The following is a 22468-nucleotide window of genomic DNA, read 5'->3' on the forward strand; positions in this document are numbered from 1 at the left end:
CAGCTCCCAGGGGCTCAGCTTTGGATTTGGCCCCGCCTCTGCGTGTTGGTCGCCGGAGGGCGTCTGTTCTTCGCTCAGACAGGACGGGGTTAAAGGAGCCGCTGATTCGGGGCCTCTGGCTCACTAGGCCGGGGGGGAGGGAGGGGCACGGAGTGCGGGGTGGGCCTGCGGCGGCCGAGGCCAGCGTGACCTTGCACCAGCCTGAGGCGCGCCGTGCATTCTCCCGGGGTAGTTGTCCCTGGATCCCGGGACCCTGGCAGTGGCGGGCTGCACAGGATCCGCGGAAGGGGTGTGTGCATAGTGACCTGTGCTCGCACACAGGCTTCTTGGTGGCGGCAGCAGCGGCCTTAGCGTCTCATGCCCGTCTCTGGGGTCCGCGCTTTTAGCCGCGGCTCGCGCCCGTCTCTGGAGCTCCTTTAAGCAGCGCTCTTAATCCCCTCTCCTCGCGCACCAGGAAACAGAGGGGAGAAAAAGTCTCTTGCCTCTTCGGCAGGTCCAGACTTTTCCCCGACTCCCTCCCGGCCAGCCGTGGCGCACTAACCCCCTGCAGGCAGTACTCACGCCGCCAACCCCAGTCCTCTCCCGGCGCTCCGACCGAAGCCCGAGCCTCAACTCCAGGCCCCGCCAGCCCCAGCAAGTGAGCAGACAAGCCTTTCGGCCTGGTGAGTGCTGGTCGGCCCTGATTGTCTGTGCGGGAATCTCTCCGCTTTGCCCTTCGCACCCCTGTTGCTGTGCTCTCCTCCGTGGCTCCGAAGCTCCCCCCTCCACCACCCGCAGTCTCCGCCCGCGAAGGGGCTTCTAGCGTGTGGAGACCTTTCCTCCTTCACAGCTCGCTCCCACTGGTGCGGATCCCGTCCCTGTTCTTTTGTCTCTGTTTTTTTCTTTTTTCTTTTGACCTACCCAGGTACGTGGGGGGTTTCTTGCCTTTTGAGAGGTCTGAGGTCTTCTGCCAGCGTTCAGTAGGTGTCCTGTAGGAGTTGTTCCACGTGTAGATGTATTTCTGGTGTATCTGTGGGGAGGAAGGTGATCTCCGCGTCTTACTCTTCCGCCATCTTCCCGGAAGCCCCACGAAACTATTTCTAGAGTACTGTATAGTGTACCTGATAGCTATTTATTTAAATCCATTTTACTGAAATACAGTTGATTTACAGTGTTGTGTTAATTTCTGCTGTACAGCAAAGTGATTCAGTTTTACGTATATATATTCTTTTTCATATTGTTTTCCGTTATGGTTTATCACAGGATATCGAATATAGTTCCCTGTGCTATACAGGACCTTATTGTTTATCCATTCTATATATAATAGTTTGCATCTGCTAATCCCAAACTCCTAATCCATGCTTCCCCAACGTCCCTCCCTCTTGGAAACCACAAGTCTGTTCGTTATGTCTGTGACTCTGTTTCTGATTTGTAAATAAGTTCATTTGTGTCATCTTTTAGATTCCACATATAAGTGATCTGATAGCTACTTTGATCCTTACTCCAGCTCTCTGAGATCCGTGGGCAGGAGTGGTATTATCACTTTCTTAATCATCGGGCAACTAGGCACAGTGAAGATAAATGATCATGATAGATACAGAGAAGGGACCTTCATAGTTGAAGGTTCTTCCTTTTGCCTAACTCTGACATAGGTTCTGTGATTAAGAGATATGTGTCTCACAGAAGCAGGAGTAATAACTCTTAAAAATATTAGCCAACTTTTTCATGAATACCATGTTTTACGAATTAGAACCATAAATACCCCAGGGTCATCTGTTTATATTCCCTGGCCCCTTCAAAGTGTGAAGTCCATATAAATCAAGAATTTAAATTAAAGCACTGGAAATAAGCAACTACTCTTCATCTATATTTCTTTTTCACAGATTATTCAGTACTTAGAAATCCCTTGATTGCTCTTATTACAGAAGGTGTTTCAAAGCTGTGGAATAAAGGGAGGAAAAGAAGGCAGTTAAATGCACTCTGAACCTCCCTTTTATTCTAGCTATGTCCCATGAGATGTCCTCAGAAGGAATGAGTTCCAAAAACTGCTACAGAAGAGGCTGTTGAGTTATTATAAAATGATCATTTTTATTTTTCTTTTCATTCATTTATATTTCGCCTAAGGACAAATGTATATAAAGTCTTTGCACTTAGTTAATGCTCTGTAAAATAGAATGATAACATTGCCATTCTTAAATATGTTACTTTGCTTTTCTACTGTGTATTCTTGTTAAATCTAAGATGTATTTTCATATATATATGAAATATATATCCGAAAACAGTTTTCAATGTAATTTAGGAACTGAAGGGTAAACATAAAACAATTTGACTAAAAGTGGGTGTGATTTTCTTATCTGAGCCTGCCAAAAATTCACCAAAGAAAAATCATTCAAATGTCTTTGCAGTTAGATTTCTTTTATAAATTGGAAGCTATTCCATCATAGGAGATGTTGTGAACCCTAATTGATGAGTATTTATAAAATATTTCCACAATGAGATGAAATGACATAAAACTGAGATGGATTAATGGGAAGATGCCTGAATGACAGTGTGAAGATATGAAAGTATAGCTGAGCCAAGTTTTATTGATTAATTCAGCAGCATTTATTTCCTGAGCATTCACAGTGTTGATAGAGAGATAAATTAAACAACCCTGTCCTTCAGGAGCTCATGGTACAGAAGGGTTCTGAATTTTCATTTTGTTTGACAGTAAGACTTAATATATATTTTCTTAAACCTGAATACTGTGTAATTTCCTAGGACTTACTTTGTTTTGCTATATAAAAAACTAGCTCAGTTATGAAAGTTAAATTAAGTTGACTATAGTTAATCTCTGAAATAAACCTCATTATAGAGTCCACTCTTCATAATTTAGAATTTTATGAGTATGGAGTAATTGATCAGGAATAGGCTATTGTCTGACCTTGCTTTGTATACTTGATAGAGAACAACTTCATATTAAACCATTGTCATTTAAGTAAGATAAAATGATCTGGATCAGCCCTCTACTGCCATTTCCATTGCGTGGGAATTGAGTTTCCATCTTGTTTGCTGTTGTTTATTTTTTGCCACATGTTAGCAAACCATTGTCTTTCTTCTCTCCATCATTATCCCCATCCCCACACAGATACATAGGTAAAGTCAAAGGAAACATATTAGGGCATACAGTTTGACACAGTAAAAAGAATGTAGATCATTAAGTTAGATAGATCTGGATTAAATTCCTGATTTCTTTGGGTCCTAGGCAAGTTTTTTTTTGTTTTTTATTTTTTGTTTTTAACCTCATTCTATATATAGCTTTCCTCATCTTTAAAACTGGAAGAGTGACTGTTACAGGCTGAATTGTGTCCCCTCAAAATTTATATGTTAAAGTCATAACCTCCACTACCTCAGACTATAACTGTAATTGGAGATAGAGTCTCTAAAGAGGTAATTAAGTTAAAATGAGGTCATTAGGGTGGGCCCGAATCCAATGTGACTGGTATCCTTTTAAGAAGAGGAAATTAGGACACAGATGGGTAAAGATGATAGGCCACGTGGTGACACAGGGAGGGAGAAGAACATTTAGAAGCCAAGGAGACAGGCCTTAGAAGAAATCAAGCCTGCTGACACCTTGATCTCGGAATTCTAGCTTCTAGAAATGTGAGGAAATAAATTTCTGTTTTTTAAGTCACCCAGTCTGTGGCACCTTGTTTATGGCAGCCCCTAACAAACTAATACAGCAACAGTATCTAAAATGAAAGATATAGGAATTTGAAATATTATACTGTATGCTATAATATATAGTGAGTGATTCATACATATAGCTAGTATGATTATTGATATTAGTAGTAACATTAGTATCATAATTAGCATTGTGAAGCACTACCAGAGGTTTGTGAAAGAAATAATTGCCCCAAAGGAAAAAATAATGAGCTTGTGAAAATTCTTTTAAGCAGGAGGAAGTTTAAGTGTGTCCCTGGAAGCTTTACTTTAGATCAGTTTTAATGTATAGAGCCTCATATACTTTCTCTCTAATAGAGGGATATGCTCTGAAATGTTGCCTCCGTGTTTTCTGGCTTAATGCCCTTTGGTTTTAATCATTCTTTCTTTAAGAAAGAGAAAGAAATTGCCCCTTAGGGAGAGAGCCCTTACCTTGCCTGAGCATTGTTTAAGAAATGGGGCTTGGATCTCCCCAATGATACACTTGACTCAGGCAATGTTGTCAGTTCCTCAGTTAGCTGAGCAGTAAAGCTGATCATTTCTTTGCCAAAGATAAAGGATGTTCTTTAAAATACATGAAATTTCTCTCTTAATGTTCAGTCCCTTCAGTTTTGCTTTATTTAAGGCTACTTTATCATCAGTTTTGGTGTTTATTTTTAAAATTTTGGAGTAGAAAAAGTAGATCATAATAAACCATACATTGAATAAATACATTGCAGGGCTCTTTCTAAAATCTATGTCACGTATCTCGTATTCCCTCGTGGCTCCCTCTGTAATGCAGACATTTTGTTGTTCATAGTTTTTTTCATCTGTTATTTACCCTCCCCTTCTCCTCGTGGAGCTCTTGGTCTCCAGGAATTCCTTTAGGGAAGCTATCATACATCCCATGGGTCAGCAGGACAGCTTCTCCCCTGCCGAGGGGAGAAGGCAAGAATTAAGAAAGGGAAGATCCGGCTCTACTCTCAATTCCAACACTTAACACCAAATCAAGTCATTTGATCTCTTTGAGCCTTTGTTTACTTTTCTATTAAAACAGTAACAAAAATATTTGCCATTAACACTTCAGTGGGTACTGGGGAAAGAGACATCAAATGAGATGCTCCCAAAGAAAGCAGTTTGAAACCCATTTGAAGCTATGGAATTATAAGACCCTACTGTTATGAACACTCCCAAAAGAGCCAGGGGTGTCTGTAAGGGGACCCATGGAGCAAACTAAATACGTAAAAGAAATTGAGAAACTGTGTTTTTCAAGTCATCAGTCATTACGAGACCCTTGAGCTCTATATATCTTCATTTCCTAGAGGAGATACTTGTCATTTTCAAAGTCTTTCCATTTTGGTTTTATTATCTGTATGATAATTGATATGAATAAAAGATAATTGTAAGTTAATAGCAATAACTACATCTACTGGCATAATATATTTTATGTCCTTGATAATCTATTTTCCAAAAGGATTTACCAATTTACAGTAAAGAATGCAAATGTGAATAAGGTTTTGATGAAAGAGTAATAAAATAGAAATAAGGAATAGGAACCTGATATAATAGAGGTAGACAGTCATACCTTGGTGCCTTGATATTTTATACTAAATTCTCAGGCAGTGTTCAAAGAGCACCAGAGAAGGAGTCTGACATCTTGTTTCTTATTCTAGTTTACCTACCAGGTGGTTTGCATGCTAAGACTTATACTTATTACTTAATTTATTATTCTACCTGCTATACTCTTCTACTAGCAAATTATCTAGTTCTCTATAAGTTTTCTATTTTAATTCATTTATTATTGAAGTATAGTTGATTTACAATGTTGTGTTAGTTTTAGGTGTACAGCCAAGTGATTCAGTTTATATATATATAAAATATGTATATGTAATATGTACATATTATATATACATATTATATATATTATATATATAATATGTATATATTTTATATATATATTCTTTTTCAGATTCTTTTCCCATATAGGTTATTCCAAAATACTGAGTATAGTTCCCTGTTAGTTCTCTTTAAACTTAACTCTTTCAGGTCTCCCTTGGGAGATGCTTCCAAACTTGTTCCATTTTAATACCAACTGAACATTATTTCAGAAAGAGCTAATTTGTTGTTTTTAAACATAAATATATAACCGACATTATATATAACTGCTTTTCTGGAGCCATTTTATTTATAATTATTTGATGGGGAAAATAATAAATTAATTCCAGGTAGTCTATTCTATTTTCTAACTAAACTTTCCTTTTTTTATACACATACATACACACACACACATACATGCATATTAATGCACATATGTATATATAATTTTTATATCTAATGTAAATCTTAAAGTGGACCATGATTCTGTTCCTGTTGGTATCCAGAAAAGTAATATGCTCTACGTATATGGAGCTGCCAAAATCACCAGCAGCTCCATCCCAGTAGCGAGCTGTCCAGTTATGAAAACAATAAGCCCCACCCATTGTTGGTGCTTTCGAGACAAAAGAAGTTGTGTGTTACAAAACATGTCATGCTTGTTGACTGTTTGAAGATGAGTATATCCACCTTATCATGGCTAATGGTGACAGTGTGGAGATTCCACTCCTGAAATACTGTGTTGGTTGGAACTCAGCAAAGCAACTTCAGCTGCTTGCAAACTTGCAAACCCTGCAATGTTAAATGGCCAAAATACCACCACAGCATGTTTTTCATCAGTTGAATGAATCACTTTTTGTTAGCAAGCAGGACATTTCCATGGTTCTGATTATTAATAAATGTAGCATGATCTTAGTACCAGCATACTGAGCACAGTGAGAAACCAGCAATCAGAAACGCTAGTCTCTTTCTCAGAGTAGAAAGCATGTGATTAGGTATTGCATGTCTTAGAAGTGAAAATCGTTAATGGATTAAAGAGGATTCTTATGGTTCCTGGGATGCTCCCAAAAAGTTGATTTGTAATCCACATTTAAAAATAATAAAATTAACTTTTTAATTTGAAAACGTAAAGTTATTCCATGTTCCCCCTGGGACTCTAGGCATTTTATATTAAAATTAACAGAAAGCATGTATTTATCTTTAAAAACCATGCAAGACAACAAAGCTAATTAAAGAAGAAAAAAATAACAAGTTATCAGAGCAGAGGGTTGTAACTATTAATTAACTTCCTCTAAAGCCAGCATTGGACTATGGAAGCATTCAGGGTCTTTAGTCACACTTGCTAGCAAATTCAGTACCAAGAATACATTTTAAAATTTATTTCTATATAGCAGAAAAAGCTGTATGCTAAGGACTTTGTACCTTTTATGACCTTTTCAGCTATAAAGTTAGAATTATCTGACATAGTGATATCCTAAATTCAGAACAACAGAGGCAGTAAAAATAAATTTAAAAAAATTAAATCATATTCTCTTTCTACTTATCGTAATATTGTCATAATGTAGTTTCACTCTTTGTTTATGTAAAAATTGAAGTCACAGTGACCTTCTAGCCACCACGTATAAGAAGTTGTGTATTTATCTTTTAAAATGCTCTTCCTCTTTGTATTCTTTGTATTGAGAATACTGAACAGGGCAGTGGGTGAAATATAAGCAGAGTAGAAAGTTTGTAAAGTTATTTGTATGGTGAGAAAGCCAGACTAGCTTTTGAAAACATGTCAGATTTAGGGGTTATGGCTTTGTTTTCATTCTGCTTCGTTCTTACGAGAAGGTGTGAAAAAAATGAAGTACAGTCAACTTTACATCATTGGTATAGTTTATTGTAGAATGATATTAAGCTACAATTAGTATATGGTAAAGCCAGGCTTTTGGAGGCACGAGGGTCCAGATGGAGACTTAAAGGAGGTGCCACTTATTTAAGTCAGATATTTGGGTCTCTGTTTCCAAGCAGTGTTAACAAATGAAATATTCCATAGAACTGCTGTGAAGACCCAGCTAATAAATCTGAAACACACTTTGGCAAACTGTAAAGCACCATGTATATGTTGCTACTGTTATCACCTTTTGACTTTTTCTTTCTGTAGTGACAAAATTATTTCCTGATAGAGTATGGATTTATTTCTGTAGCAGAATCCACTATATATTTAGGATAGAATAGGGTAAGATTTTATAAATTGCCACAAAATGTCACAGGATGATTTGCATTTTTGGTGATTCTATATATTAATCACTGAGTAACCTTCAGTTTTCCAAATAAAGAGTAAAGAGAATGGTGATGACATTTGTAATCATCTACAGAAATGGAATTATTTAAATTCTTCACAGATGGTGAGATATCAAGAGTAAATCATTCTATCCCCATTTCTAATTTTAAGAATCTTTGAGGGTGTTGGTGGATAATAAGGAACAAACATTGTTTCGCATGTAGAATTAAACATAAACTTTCCATACTACAGTCCCAAATTTTCCAGATGACTGTGGAGGGCTTTTCAGACACCATCCCCTAAGAATTGAGAAACTCATAAAAGGAAAATAATGTTATGCTGCATACAATACACAAACTGATCATATGGGAGCAACTAGAATACTGACCTTTCAAAGAGGACAAATTAGATTCTATATGCCTCAGACTACAACGTGGCTTAATGCCTTAGAAGAGGATGGCATATGACATATACTCCTAATTCTAGCCTCATAGCAGCTTAGTCTGTCATTTCTAAACAAGCTGAATAACTCATTTCTTCTTGAAACAACATAATTCAACCCAATATTCTCTGTAAAGTAAATTGATCAGTGATTGAGATTTTTAGTAAATGCTAGAGATATAGGAATGCTTGTCTAATGGTGCTTTAAAACAGTTTCAAGGATTGGACTATGTTCAGTGGGAAACACAAGAAAATCTAATGCCAAATGTTCTCTGAACTTTGAAATGAGTGACATGGAACTACTCACTATGGGTGACATACACACAATCATAGAAACTACAGTGGTGTAGTCTATCCTGGCTACCAAATCTGCATGCTTTTTCCCAAATTCAGATTTAAAAACTTGTTTGTAAAAATAGATTTTTTGAAATTTAGGAGATGCAAATATTTTCTTTATTTGTCTTCCTCTTTGTTTTCTAAGTATTTTTAAGTCAATATATTTTTACTAACCCCTGGGTTTATAAATTATAAGAGTTAAAACACAAGTAAATATTAAAAACAACGTTGAACCCACTAGTCATAATTGATAATACTGCTTTTCATGATCAAAATTCATTAAATTGAGGGGTTTTTCCTATGTCTCCTATGTCTTCTTTTTGAAATTTAGTTTGGAAAGGAGCTAGAAACTGTTATAGAATACCGGATAAACACCACAACTTGGGGAAAAAATATAGAGTTAATTTTTTAAAGACCTCCAGAATTAATTTTTACCACCTTTTTTATAGCAACATAAGAGGGAAATAGGCAAATGCTTTGAGTCATGTAACTTGGTTTTCTCAGGCTTTCTTTTCTGTGAGGGTGACAGAGGGCACAGGCAGGAAAGGAATAACGGCTTTGGACTTCCACGTTACCTTTAGTTTTGTGTGGCCGTCCTGGAACTGCTCCCTACTCCACTGACCAGAATATTCTGATAGCTAAGAGATGGGGGAACTAGTTTCCTATCTCCTGCCTGCCCTGGCCTAGATTGAAGAAGGCAGAAAAGTTGTTTGTCCCAAGGTAGCAAAGCTCTCAGACACAGCATGTTATCTGCCCTCTGCCCTTATACAGCAGGATCTGAAGATGCGAGGAATGTCTCTGGCTAGCATTGGCTTTGTTATTAACTCATTTTGCCTGCATCTTTAATTTGGGGTGACAGCCGTCTTCCAAGGCTTTGGATGCCATCCCTCTTGGTCACCATATTCTGGCACGTGGCGGCCGTTTCTCGCCACCGCTGCCTGTGCAGAGTCTCAGCAGTGTACCCACAGCTGGCAATACGCACTGCAGGGTCCTGACGGCTCCCTCTCTCCTTGCTTTCGCAGCTGGTGCCACGTACATCTTTGGGAAAAGTGGAGGCCTCATCCTCTACACCTGGCCGGCCAATGACAGGCCCAGCACGCGCTCTGACCGCCTGGCTGTGGGCTTCAGCACCACCGTGAAGGACGGCATCTTGGTGCGCATAGACAGCGCCCCAGGCCTCGGGGACTTCCTTCAGCTTCACATTGTGAGTACTGGACTGTGGCCTGGATTCTCTTGTCTTCCTGGTGGTCTGAGTTGGTGAGGCAGATAAATGCACTGGAACATTCTAGATAGACATGGCAAAGGGGCACATGCTTGTAACGTTGCCTCAGTGTGTTAGAGCCACACCCAGGAGGTGGTGTGTATTAAGCCTCATTCTACCCCTCAGATATGAACCATGATACCCAGAGGGTACCTCGGGGATAGAAAATTTAAAACTCTTCCTGTCCAGACTCCCTCCCCTTCTGGGTGGTTTGACCTGTCATGAAACACTTAACAGACCACTTAGGTGTAAATAAGAGACTGACCTGGTATGGTTCATCTTAACCTGGTGCAAGCAGCAAGGCCACCTTGAGTGTCAGTGATCTCCTAAGTTGGGGGGATCAGCAAAGGTTTGCTGTAAAGGGCCAAATAGAAATATTTGGGGCTTTTCGGGTCATAAGTCTCTGTCAGAGCTACTCAACTCTGCCATTGTTAATGTGAAAGCAGTTACAGACAATACATTTTTAAAGAATATGTATGACTATATTCCATAAAAATGTATTTCTAAGAACAGGCTGCAGGCTGTGCTTTGGTGACCCCTGCACTAGCCTGCAGACTTTCTTGTAGCGACATAAAGAACATGTGATAAAAACTGAGGCCACAGTGGGTGGGGCAAAAAGAAATCAGCACATTGACCAAGAGTTGGTGTATTTGTGTGTCTTGTATATCCAGCAGTTTGCTTGTATATATAAACCCAATAGGATTGCACCCTCACTCACTGCAGATCATTAAGAACACAGTGCAATTCTAAGAAATTAAAATGATTTGGAGGAAAAATTACTTTGTTGTGAGGATAGAAAATATTTTTATAGCCACAGTTAACCCATTTTATCACCTGTGCAGTCTGCAGTTAAGAAAGTAGGCTAAAGAAGGATATGATTCTCATCCATAAGTACCCAAAGTGCAGCCACCAAAAGTAAAGAGAGGAATTGTTCTCATTAGGTAGCAATGACAAGGCTAGGAAGAATGGATTTAATTTGGAGCAATAAGAATTAGGTTTAAATAGTAGGCGTGGAAAGCAGTTAAGAGGAAAAGTCAGCGGGGGATTACCACCAACCTCCAAAAAGGAGGAAAAGCAACATTTACTGGGAATCTTTGAATGTGAGTTTTGCTAATGTGCCTATCTACCGAGGAAAGCAGAGTGAGATTTCGTTGCTGGGCTCTGGAGTGGAGGTGGCTGGCTGGAACCAGAGCAGCAAGTTCAGCCCTGGAAGCAGTGCCCGTCTCCAGCACCTGCTCTTCCAATATGCCTTGGAAACAGGAGCAGCTGGAAGGAAGAGGCTTAAGCTGGAAGCCTGTCTGATCTCAGAGTGAACCAGAGCAGGTCAAGACTCTGCTTAGGAATGCAGGGAAGGACTGCTTGGAAACGATCACCTTCAAAACGTAGAATAGGGGTCTTGAGAAGAGTTGTGAACCTTTAAAGCTTCCTCAGATGCTTCAGGAACCATATGGTACTATGAACCTGAGCTTAAGCATCGTACAAAGCCACGCCAAGGAGCACAGAGGAAGGCGGCCATAGTTAGTACAGCTTATCTTTATTTGGCCTGTAAGAACTACCATAATTTACAAAACTGTGAGATTTATGCTGCATATAACTTAATGAGTATTTCATGGCAGCTATAACTAGTCTATTATTACCAGCTCACTTTCATTTTCTTTTTTTATTCAGTGTGACTTGCTAGGAAGAATAAGATTTGACACAGCCATGATCATCTTTATCGAGTCAGATAATGTGCTACCAGTTTATCCATTTCTTCCCATTCCTGTTTTGTAAAGTGTCTCCACTTTTAAGAGAAATGTTGTTTGTTTGTTTTTTTTCTGGTAGTTTAGTTGGAGTTGGCAGTGTTTTTATAAAATGGATATGAGGATCCTGGGAACTTCAGGGAGGAACCAAAGCATTCCATGTTAAATCTTAAAAGCAAAAATACAAGAAATCTTACATCAAAATGTGTAGAGCCCCCTTGGGTATTGTAGACTTATTCCAATGATGCTTTCATTGCTTAAACATTCTGGAAAATTCCAACAGATTGTCCTTCAGAGCTGGGGTTAGGAAATGCCATCTGATATTTTTAGAGAAAAGTAAAAGAGACCCTACGATGTAAAGAAACCACACCATTGTGGAATGGACCCGACATGCCTGTGACCCTCTTGAGCATGGGAACCCTTCACTGGTCTAGTAATTTCAAATCATTTTCTGTTCACTAATGGATCGTTTCTGGTGTCTACCAGAGATAGAAAGTGTGTGTGACTGTATTCCAGTAAAAATGTACTTATAAGAACAGGCTATAGGCTGTACTTTGGTGACTATAGCCCTAGGCTGCAAAGGTCCTCTTAGAGATGTAAAGAATATGTGATTAAAAACCGAGATCAGAGTGGACAGAGCAAAGGGAAGATTTTTTACCACATTGGAGAGGGAAGTTCCAAGTGGAAGGTCAAAAGACTTGATGACAAAATCCAGCCTCTTGTTTTGGACATTTACATAGACGCATCAGGAGAATGAAGCCATAAATACCTACTAATTTTATATGACTTTCACAATCTGTCATAGGTGGATTTGTTTATTAAACACAGTTTGTTTCCTTGTACTAAAGAAAATTACTCAAAAAGAAAGGAAGCGCCACTACTGAGAGCGGAAAGGGTTGGACAGGAGGTAAACGATTTCATTCCCCCTTGCAGTGCCCGGGCTCTGGCAAGGGTCACAGGTGGACAAAGCTTCATTCTTCGAGTGCGGGTGTTAATTGTGGAAATAACCAAAAATACCTTGGTGCTACTTCTGAGTTGTTGTCAAGCTAGTACATTGCTCCAAAACAAAGTCTAAACTCTGAAATTAGTGTGTGTGGGGCGCGGGGGAGAGCACGAGAGAGGAGGGAGGGAAAGAGATTGAGAGTTTGTGTTTTATATACAGCTGCTGAAGGCGATTCCTAGGAATTCCTGGAGGTTTTGAGCAGTGGTAACACTGTCATTGGAATAAGCCCTTTTTACCCCCCAAGTTAACCTATTTGAGGGAAGAGGAAATGCTCTTCCAAGAACACTGGGGAGCGTGACCCCAAGATGAGCACTCACACTAAAACAGACTCGCCTGTCGTGGAGACCCCAGAGTAGGAATGGCGAAGAGGCTTCATCTCGCCTGCCCGCTCTGAGTGCCTCTCGCTCTCTCAGTGCAAGCACTGCATTGGGAGGATTCGTGAGAGCAGTAGGTAAATCCAGCAAGTAGGAGTTCTGGCTTCCACTAGCCATGTCTGCCACTCTAGGCTGCACACAGCCCTTCCTCACATGCTTGAAGTCTCCCATATCTCTTCCTTTGTCATCCTGAAATCCCCACACGTTAAAAACTCTGTAGGGAAGTAGGTATCTTTTTCAACTCTTAGTGCCCTGGAGGTGTTTGAATCACTGACTAATTAGGTTAGTCAGTCTTCTTATTATCCTTACCCCACCAGGCTAAGGTCAGCTGCTCTGACAGGGTTTGAGTTCTGTTGGGATGGTTGGGAAGCAAGAAGGAGAAATTAGAATGGCTGATTTGGGGACATACAACATTTGGGGGGATGGCAAGAATTTATGGAGAGAGCTTGGGCAGAATGAAGGCATTGGTGCCCTAGGGTGAAGAATTGGTGCAAAGAAAGAGACACTAAGACAGAGCTGGGTAGGCGCTGTAGGCACAATTTTTCCTGTTTCACAGTTTGCTCAGATGATCTGTTGTTCTCACCAAGTGAACAGAGGCTCTTCTTTCTTTTGCTGATTTCTTTTAAACCAAACGTCTTCCCACTCATCTGGGCCTCGTGGTGATTACATAGACTTATTAAATAAGGCAAGAATTAGATCATTAAAAAAAATCAGAGAAGGCCAAGAGATCAAAATAATTTAGAGATTGCTTCAAAGTAGCTTGCATTTCTTCGTTTTTGGTTCACACTTCTGTGATGTACTATTTTCTGTGTCAGTTATTAATCGTGATATTAATGAAATCACAGACAAAATGTTTCTGACAAAGGCAAAAAGATCTTTGCTGAAGTATGTGTTCATGAAATAAAATTCTGTGGAGGGGAGGGTATCATAGGGCAGAGGGATTTTTACAAATTATTGTTTCAATAAGTTCTCTCCACTGAAATCTATTGTTAAGAAATTGATCTGCTCAGTATTTGGAGAGAAGCTATTCCTGTGAGTGGCATCTGCCTACTGTCCCTTCATCTAGGCTCTGTGAAGCAGTGTCAAGTTGCACTCACCTTCTTCATACAACAGAGACCAAACTGAATAGGACCAGAGAAAGGATTACCATGGAGTGCTTGCTATTGCCATCCTGAAACTCTTGACAGAGATAGCTTCTCTTTATGTAGTTAGCTTCCCTTTATGTAGTTAATGCAGGGTGTAAAATTAGCTTCTCTTTATGTAGTTAATGCAGGGTGTAAAAAAGACATCCTATTCATTTTATTCTCTCTGTGTGTAATTTACAGTAAATCCTCTTGGATTTATTTTTTAATTATGAGCCTTTCAGGAACAGTGGAAATTTATGTGTCAGGACATCTGTTTTGTTTGACAAGAATCTATAACCTTCCCCAACTGTTTCCCTCCTGGCTTATAATGTAGATACTTACATAAACCAAAGTAGAAGAGAAAGGGTTAGTATTGTTCACACTGACCTCCTTTCCAAAATGGTAAAGTGTTCTCTTTCCAAAAAACTGCCCCCGCCCCCCGCAAAAAAAGACTGATGATATTCTCGTAGTGTCAGGTTTGGGAAATCAGATATTTAAGTTTGGCTTGTATAGCATTGTTTTCCCATAATTTACAGCACTTGAAGAGACTTCTGGAGAAAAAACGGGAGCAGAGCTGAATTATGATAAATGGTCTGTTGCTCACATCTATTGCATGTATAAATTGCTGGCCTGGATGCTTCACTTGGCTGTCCCCGTGTGGGATATTTACAGCAAACCATCAACATCTTTTGGGTTAGTGTTCAGTGAGTTTAGGTGGCTGTTAGCTTAGGTTCATCTCTGGATTTGGCCGGTGGCAGAACTGGACTGGGTTCAGGCATTGTACCTGGGGGCATCTGCAGAGGAGTCCAGAGGAATATTGACATTCGAGGCCGGTAACACAAGTAAAGAGGGAAAGAACAAGAAATCAACAAAGGTGTCCACCAGATGCAATTTTGCTTCCCACAGAGCGCTGCGCGCTGCAGGTTAGCTCTGTATTTCCTTTTGCTGCTCTTTGTTCTTAGTGAGAAAGGCCTCTTTGGGTTTTCTAGCCTTAGGAGCTTTTCCAGATCATTAGCCACTTCTGTGGAGAGGGCCTGCTGGGGATCGTCTCTGTAGCTCCCAGCTTGGCCGTCCATCCCGGCGGAGTTGGAGGAGAAGGTGGGAGAAGGGAGTGGAAGGGGGTTTTGCGGAAGCGACTGCTTATGTAAGCTGGACCAGAGGCAGCACCTGCATGGGAGTCGAGTGTGTTTCCTCAGATCTTTTGTTATTTCCAAGGTGGCTCTACCTAAATCTGTTGGCTTTGATTCCATGCTTCATGTTGAAAGGCAGAAGCTGTAGTAGAAAAATGTGCTTAATTTGTGATCAGAAGATTTGGATCTGAGTCTCATTTCTGTCCATATCTAGTGAGCTACTTGGCTTTCAGCAAGTCACTCCACTGCTTTGAGCTTCACCTTTCTCTTCTTTTAAATGGGCACCAAACAGCTTACCTAGTAAGGATTTCCTGAGGTTCAGAGGAGGTAAAGTATTCAGAAGTTGTTTTGTTGTTGGCAAAGGACTGCATGAAGATAGAATGGTAGTTTTCTTGATGAAATATCCAGCAGGTGATGACTTCATTCAAGAAAAAAAAAAAAAAAATATATATATATAGTGAAAGGAAGAACATGTTTTATAATGGAAAGCAGAATTTCATTTTAAGTATTTTTGAGAGTCTACTTAGGCACTTTCTGCAAGCAAATTCCTATTTTATCTGATCAAAAGCAAATTTTTGAATTAACCAAATCCACAATTGAGACTTTTGGTGTGTTCCGTTAGCACGCGGTGAAGAACCCAGTTCCCGCTGAGAGACGCCTGGTTAGGTCAATAGGCTCAGTAGAATCCTGCAGCTTCCTGGGTGTCTCATTGCAGGGCATTATGTCTCTACGGTGTCATGAGGTGATGCACTGTGCTTCTTCTGCACTTCAGTACAATGTTCCAAAGGGCTCTACGCTTACCAATAAAAGTGTAATCCACCCTGCCCTGAAGTTCCTTCTTCGGTCGTATGAACCCTATCTCATCTTGCCTAAAGAAGATGAAGGAGGATGAGGTGGTGGTGGTGGAAGGGGGGGAGGAAGAGGAGAAGAAGGAGGGGAAGACGGAGGCGAACAGAACAATAACCACAAACAGCACCATCAGGAGAGCAAAATCTTTCTAGGCGATGAGAGTATAAAAGTGGTTTGAGGGGCTTCCCTCGTGGCGCAGTGGTTGAGAGTCCGCCTGCCGATGCAGGGCACACGGGTTCGTGCCCCGGTCCGGGAGGATCCCACGTGCCGCGGAGCGGCTGCGCCCGTGAGCCATGGCCGCTGAGCCTGCGCGTCTGGAGCCTGTGCTCCGCAACGGGAGAGGCCACAACAGTGAGAGGCCCGCGTATCGCAAAAAAAAAAAAAAGTGGTTTGAGGCCCACCATGGGCACCAGATAAAGAAATAAAGGGCTTGGCCCTATACTTGGGCATTAATAGAGCCCAGAAAGGGTCATTGCTAGAACGAGCATCCCAGTATGGGTACAGCCAGGTCGAGTGGAGATGAGGAGCTGCCGCCACCAAGTAAACTGTAAACATAAAAGCACGTGTACAGGTAAAAGCATCTCTTAGATTTTTTGATTCCTCAAATATAAAAGAAAAATGAGTGATAAATCTAGTGTGCGGATGAAAGTTACAGTAATACAGTCGTAAAAATTGAGTTGGCAGAGCATGTAGAAAGTATTTTATAGCTGGTACACAGTTATGAGAAATGAGGCCAAATGACCATCTCTTTCTCATTTGTCACTTACACCAGTGACCCTTTGACTGTTAACTGATGATAGTCCTGTTTCAGCATCCTCAATGCACACATAATATGAATTTAGAGAAATTAGAATTAAGAGAATTTAGCTCATGAGTGGCATTCTTTATACGTGAACTGAGTGTTTTTTTATGTGCCAGGCTAAGTGCTATGTTTTGGGGATACTGTGATCAACCTTGGCTCACATAGAGCTAACAGACTTGAAAGAACACAGTGATTAAAATATGAGAAATTAGGTTTTCTACATATTTATGAGATGATGTATTGAAACTCTTGCATGGCTCCTGGTATATAGTGAGCTTTCAATCAAGGATAGCTTTTAATATTATTGGTACTGTTTTTTCAATTAATTTTCTTTAAGTCAGAGAAAACAATATATTTTATTTTCCTAAATAATGAATAGACTTTTAATCAGATCTTTGAGATGTCAACTTAACTAATGTAAAATTCTAAGGAAGCATCAGGATACTACTGATTTAAAGTCAACCTGGTAGCATATACCCTAGATTACTGCGGTTATCAAATAGCTGAACGAGTTTTGAATAGCAGAGGCTTTTCAGACAGATGAATCCAAAGTGCAACAAGCAAGGCAAACCCTAGGCACCATCAAGTGAGTGCTGGGGCTCATATGACTTAATGGCAAGCCTACCTTAATGCTGTCGTTTAGATGAATTATCTCATTGACCCACCACTTACACTGTTACTAGTCATTACTCCTGGGGTATTGTTCAGGGCAAGAAATAACTCACAAACTCCCTGAAGCTATAGACGACGGATTTTAGATCCCTGGCTGCATTCAGAAGGCATGGACCTCAGCATATTGATTGGGGAATTCATTAGCCACCCACCCCACAGCATCATGTGCTTAGATCCTGATGCTGTCACTGGGGCTGTTTCATCTTGTTAGTGTTTCCCCGATTGATGGCGGAGGGAACTGTATAACCATATTAGCCTCAAAGATAGTACTGACCGCCAGACCTGTCATTTCCCAGCCTGAGATGACACCTTTGGAGCCTAGAATCACTTACAGACATTTAGATAAGCCCTGCTGATCGACCAAACTAACCTTCATCCCAAAGTCAGTTCATACTCAGGATGACAGGAGATGATTGGCAATTCAAATGTCTCCTATTCTATTCTTGACTCCTTAGTTAACCTCTTTTAATTCAGTTTATTTTTCTACTCCATTTTCTATAAATTGGCAGGTAATTTAATAGCACTGATGGTTATTTCCTACATTTGCTTCAGACTATATCTTTAGAGATCATCTTACGTGACTACCATTGCTGTTGCTCACCACTAATACTGACAAAGTACCAGGTACCAGACATTGTGCAAGGCCTTTGTTTATTTTATCTTATTATGAGCTCGCAACAACTCAGTGAGGTAGTCACTATTAATAGCCTCAGTTTATAAATGAGGCAACTAATATTTAATGAAGCTAATGAATTTCCCAAGATAGCACTGCTAATAAATGGCTGAGCAGGCATTCAGATCTAGTTCTGATTCTTAACTACTATTACACCCCGATGAAAGCTTCAGCGTAGAAAGTGTACTGGTGATGATTTTAATTCAACACGTATTTATGAAACGGCAATTTATTTGGAGTTGGTGGAGATATGAAGAGGTTTAATATCAAGGAGGGAAATAAAAATTGTACATATGGCTCCGTTTTAAGGGAGGATGAGCTGTATACCAAGGAAAGTAAGAATATTACTGGTTGTAGACATTGAAGAAATGGACATGGACAGGGTGGGTCAGATTTGGGCTGGTGGAATCTGGAGAAGGAACACGCCAGATGAAGATGCTAGCATGAGCGTAACCTCAAAGGAAGGAAATCCAAGTTATATTCTCAAATTAGGTGTTCATTGTGTCCAGAATAAATGAGTTGAGGGAATGGGCGGACAGTGTGGCATGGCAGACAGATCCCGTGTTTTAGAGGAAAGTGGTCTGTGATTCAAGGTCTAGCGTTGCCTCCAACCAGCTGTATGTCCTTGGGTGAATTTTTTGACTTCTCTGTAAACTAATAATGTCACCTCGCAAGTCTGTGTAAAGATTTATAGTAATGTGTGAAAATGTTTAATGACTCTTATCTGGTCTGCGATAGATGCTAAACTAATGATAGCTATGTTTTGGGTTTATTTATTTTTTTCTTTCCAGGTACTTTAGGCCTGTAGTGGGGAGAATTTGAATGATTGTTAGATTTCTTCTGAAAGCAGTGAGAAGACATTTTGAAAGTTTTTGAGCAGAAGACGAAATGCCCAAAGCTTAATTTTTAGGAAGATTATTTGGCTCCATTGAAAGAATGTTTTTCAGTGGGTTCAAGAAAAATAAATAGCAGGTGATTGTTTAAGTGGTCCAGGAAAAATGTTTTTAAGGACTTATTCTGTGATGATGATCATAGGCAGGTAATGAGGATGCAACAAAAGGACATTTCAGAGCTAGAATCAACAGGTATTGCCAGCTGGTTGAACGAAAGAAAGAGACAAGTAAGGAATGTCTAGACTGGGAAAGTTATGATTTCAACAACGATCAAATAGGGGACATGTAAGAAAAATAGATTTTAGGATAAAATCATAGTTTGACTTTGATGTTGCAAAATATAAGGTATCCCAAGAGTCAATCCATGGAGATTTCCAATAGGAAATGGGTGATGAACTCTGATGAGAGATAAGAGCTAGAGGTAGGGACTTGAGAATTCTCAGCTTGGCAGTAACAGTGGAATCTCTGAGGACTGCTGAGATATCCAAGGGGATAAATGAGTAGGAACTTGGGAAATATATACAAAACTTTACAAGATGAAGGAGAAAAAGGAAGGAAGCTAAAAAAGAAAAGGCTACAGGTTCAGGCAAAACCTAGATAGTGAAGTTTTGCAGAAATCATAAAGCTTGAGAGAGGTTTTCAAACCCAAGCAGTTCTAGAGCTCTTTTTTTTCCATACCTTTTGGACAAACATCTGTCATTTGAAATCACTTTGCGGGGACATCTTCTTTGTCTTTATTGTTATTTATTACAGCATATAATATTTGTCACTCTGGTCTTCTCACCAGTCATTTTGTGTTTCTTCCCTTGGTAGTTGTCATAAGCATTACTGACTCAGAGCCAGAAGACACAGGGTCTAGTCCTGGCTCTGCCACCAACTAGCAGGCATCTCAAGTAAGCGGGAGAGATATAGATATTGTTCTGCCAACCTCATAGTATAGTAGGGAAGGTCAATTGAGAGAATGCATGTGAATGTGCCCTGTTACCATTGAGAGACCTACAAAATTAAATAAGATTGTTTTCCTAGTTTTCCATCCACTAGAGCTCATGGTGCCTAAGTGGTTGGAAACCTGTGAATGAACACCTAAAAGATGTTAAAGTGGTTGTAGTTTTCAGCAGGAAGGTTAGCGACCAGGCAGATGGGGATCAGAGCCAAAATGGGAATTGACCCAACTGCCAGATCCCATGGCCTGCTGTGGTCCTCAAAGGGGATGAGTCTCTCAGACCTTGTCTCTCACTGCTTGGGGCATCGCTTTGGGGGAGGCCATTTGGATTTACGGTCATGCTGCAGTTCTCTAAAGAAGAACCCCCCGGTGCTGCCGGTCACCATGGGCAGTGAGGCATGGAATCTGATTACCCTTATCGTTATTTTAGCTTGCATGCCTACAGATGTTACTAATGGTCATAAAATTATTCAGCCCTTTTTAAAATGCAAACGGTAGTAGTTCAGTTACTGAAGCCTTTTGGAAATGACTTTTACTGGTTGATTTTCATAGCTACAAACTCGTATTCTTACCTGACGACATGCATGTTTTTGTAATCACTTCTGTATTTGCTCTTTTATTTATTTTCCAGTGTGCCTGCCACTTTGTATATATCAGCTCCTTTAGTCCTCACAACACTGTCAAGTTGGTGAGATTACTTCTGTTTTAGAGATTAAGAAACTAAGGTTTAGAGGATTAAGTAACCATTGCTTGCAGTGCTGAGAAGGAAAGAAGACTAACTATCAGTATATTTCATGCTAATGTCATATATAGTGCTTTCAAGAGTTACCTACTAAGTATTGAGGTTGGATGTGGTGAATTTAGCAGGACCTGTGATTTTTTTTTTTTTAATCTACGCAGTTAAGAATGGTAAACAGAAATGGAGGAGTGGGGCACAGTATTTTGACTAAAGCAGAATATGTAATTGGAACTAAGTCATTTTATTTCTTGATTCAAAGAAATTCTTCATTTTATGTCACATTTGATTGCTTCCCAGTATGTTTTTTGTCTCAACAGCATTAAGGCATCCATTTACCCCCAAATTGCTTTCTTAAACACCCTTATGCAAAATGGGCTTGGAAACTAATCTAAGGTTTTGCATGCAATATGGTGGACCAAGAGATTCAGAGGCAACTTTTCTTGTCAAATTTTAACAAAAATCCTCTCAAATGTTGCATATCTGAGCAGAGATTATTGGACAAATGCCTTCACATATTTCATTGTGTGATAAATGCTCTATTAGAAGTCTTCAAGTATTCTTATGTAAAAACTGTAAATGATCTCAAATAATACAAAAACACCTTTAGTCTCTCTGCAGTCAGTATTTAATTGTATGTATTTCTAATTTAAGACCAAATATGAGTGTCTTCGCAGAAGCCCTGGGCTGTCATCCACTGGTCTGTTAGTTTCTCCTGTCCAGTGGCAGAGTGTAGTAAAAACTTGAAAGGTAGACCTTTTCACCGGAAATCACATTCCTTGAAGTGGGAGCAGATTCCCTTCAATTTACCCCTGACTTGATGACTAGTCCCTAAGGTTAGCAAGCGCTCACCTTTGCCACTTAGATCAGTGATGCTAGGGTGGGTTTTGTAGCATAACTAAACAGCAAAGTTTAATTCAACACTGAAGCTTGAATGAAAACAATTAGTTTGGTGTGATGTGTTTCCCAGAACACAGTGCACCATGGGGGAGGGTCTTGGACTATCCACAACGCACAACTACCTGTTAAAAAAAGACAAAAATCTCCCTGAGGTCTGGTTGCGAATGTATACAGGGGCATATAGCGAGAAGTATAACATGACAAACTTAGCTTTAGGTGAGAGGCGGGTGGGAGGAACAGAATTCTCAAGTTAAAGTTAGCCAGGCAGGTGAAGATGAGTAAAGTACTTTAGTGAAAAACAATTCAATCATTTATTTATTTATTTATTTATTTATTTTAACATCTTTATTGCAGTATAATTGCTTTACAACGTTGTGTTAGTTTCTGCTGTATAACAAAGTGAATCAGCTATACGTATACATATATCCCCATATCCCCTCCCTCTTGCATCTCCCTCCCTCCCACCTTCCCTATCCCACCCCTCTAGGTGGTCACAAAGCACGGAGCTGATCTCCCTGTGCTATGCAGCTGCTTCCCACTAGCTATCTACCTTACGTTTGGTAGTGTATATATGTCCATGCCACTCTCTCACTTCGTCCCAGCTTCCCCTTCCCCCTCCCTAATCACTTATGTTTTCAACCAGCTCCTACTACATGCCAGGTAAGTTCTAGGTGCTAAGTTCTAGGTGCTAAGTTCTAGGTGCTGGGAATACAAGAGTGAACAGCATAGTCTAACCCCTGGACTTGTGGAGCTGACCTTCTGGTGGGGATTCCTCAGTCGGTACAAGCAGTCAG

General features: G+C 40.1%; 1 protein-coding gene across 22 annotated transcripts in view; it reads left to right on the top strand.

Annotated features, from left to right (window-relative positions):
* Positions 1-22468, top strand: part of NRXN3 (neurexin 3) — a 1711975-nt gene that overhangs the window by 1318327 nt on the left and 371180 nt on the right. For all 22 annotated transcript variants that reach the window (XM_060295131.1, XM_060295132.1, XM_060295124.1 and 19 more), the window contains one exon: positions 9595-9776. In XM_060295131.1, the coding sequence (XP_060151114.1) occupies positions 9595-9776 (182 nt within the window). The remainder of the gene's footprint in view (positions 1-9594; positions 9777-22468) is intronic.

This window comes from Globicephala melas, chromosome 2 (genome assembly GCF_963455315.2).
Source record: "Globicephala melas chromosome 2, mGloMel1.2, whole genome shotgun sequence".
In the NCBI taxonomy this organism is placed as follows: domain Eukaryota; kingdom Metazoa; phylum Chordata; class Mammalia; order Artiodactyla; family Delphinidae; genus Globicephala; species Globicephala melas.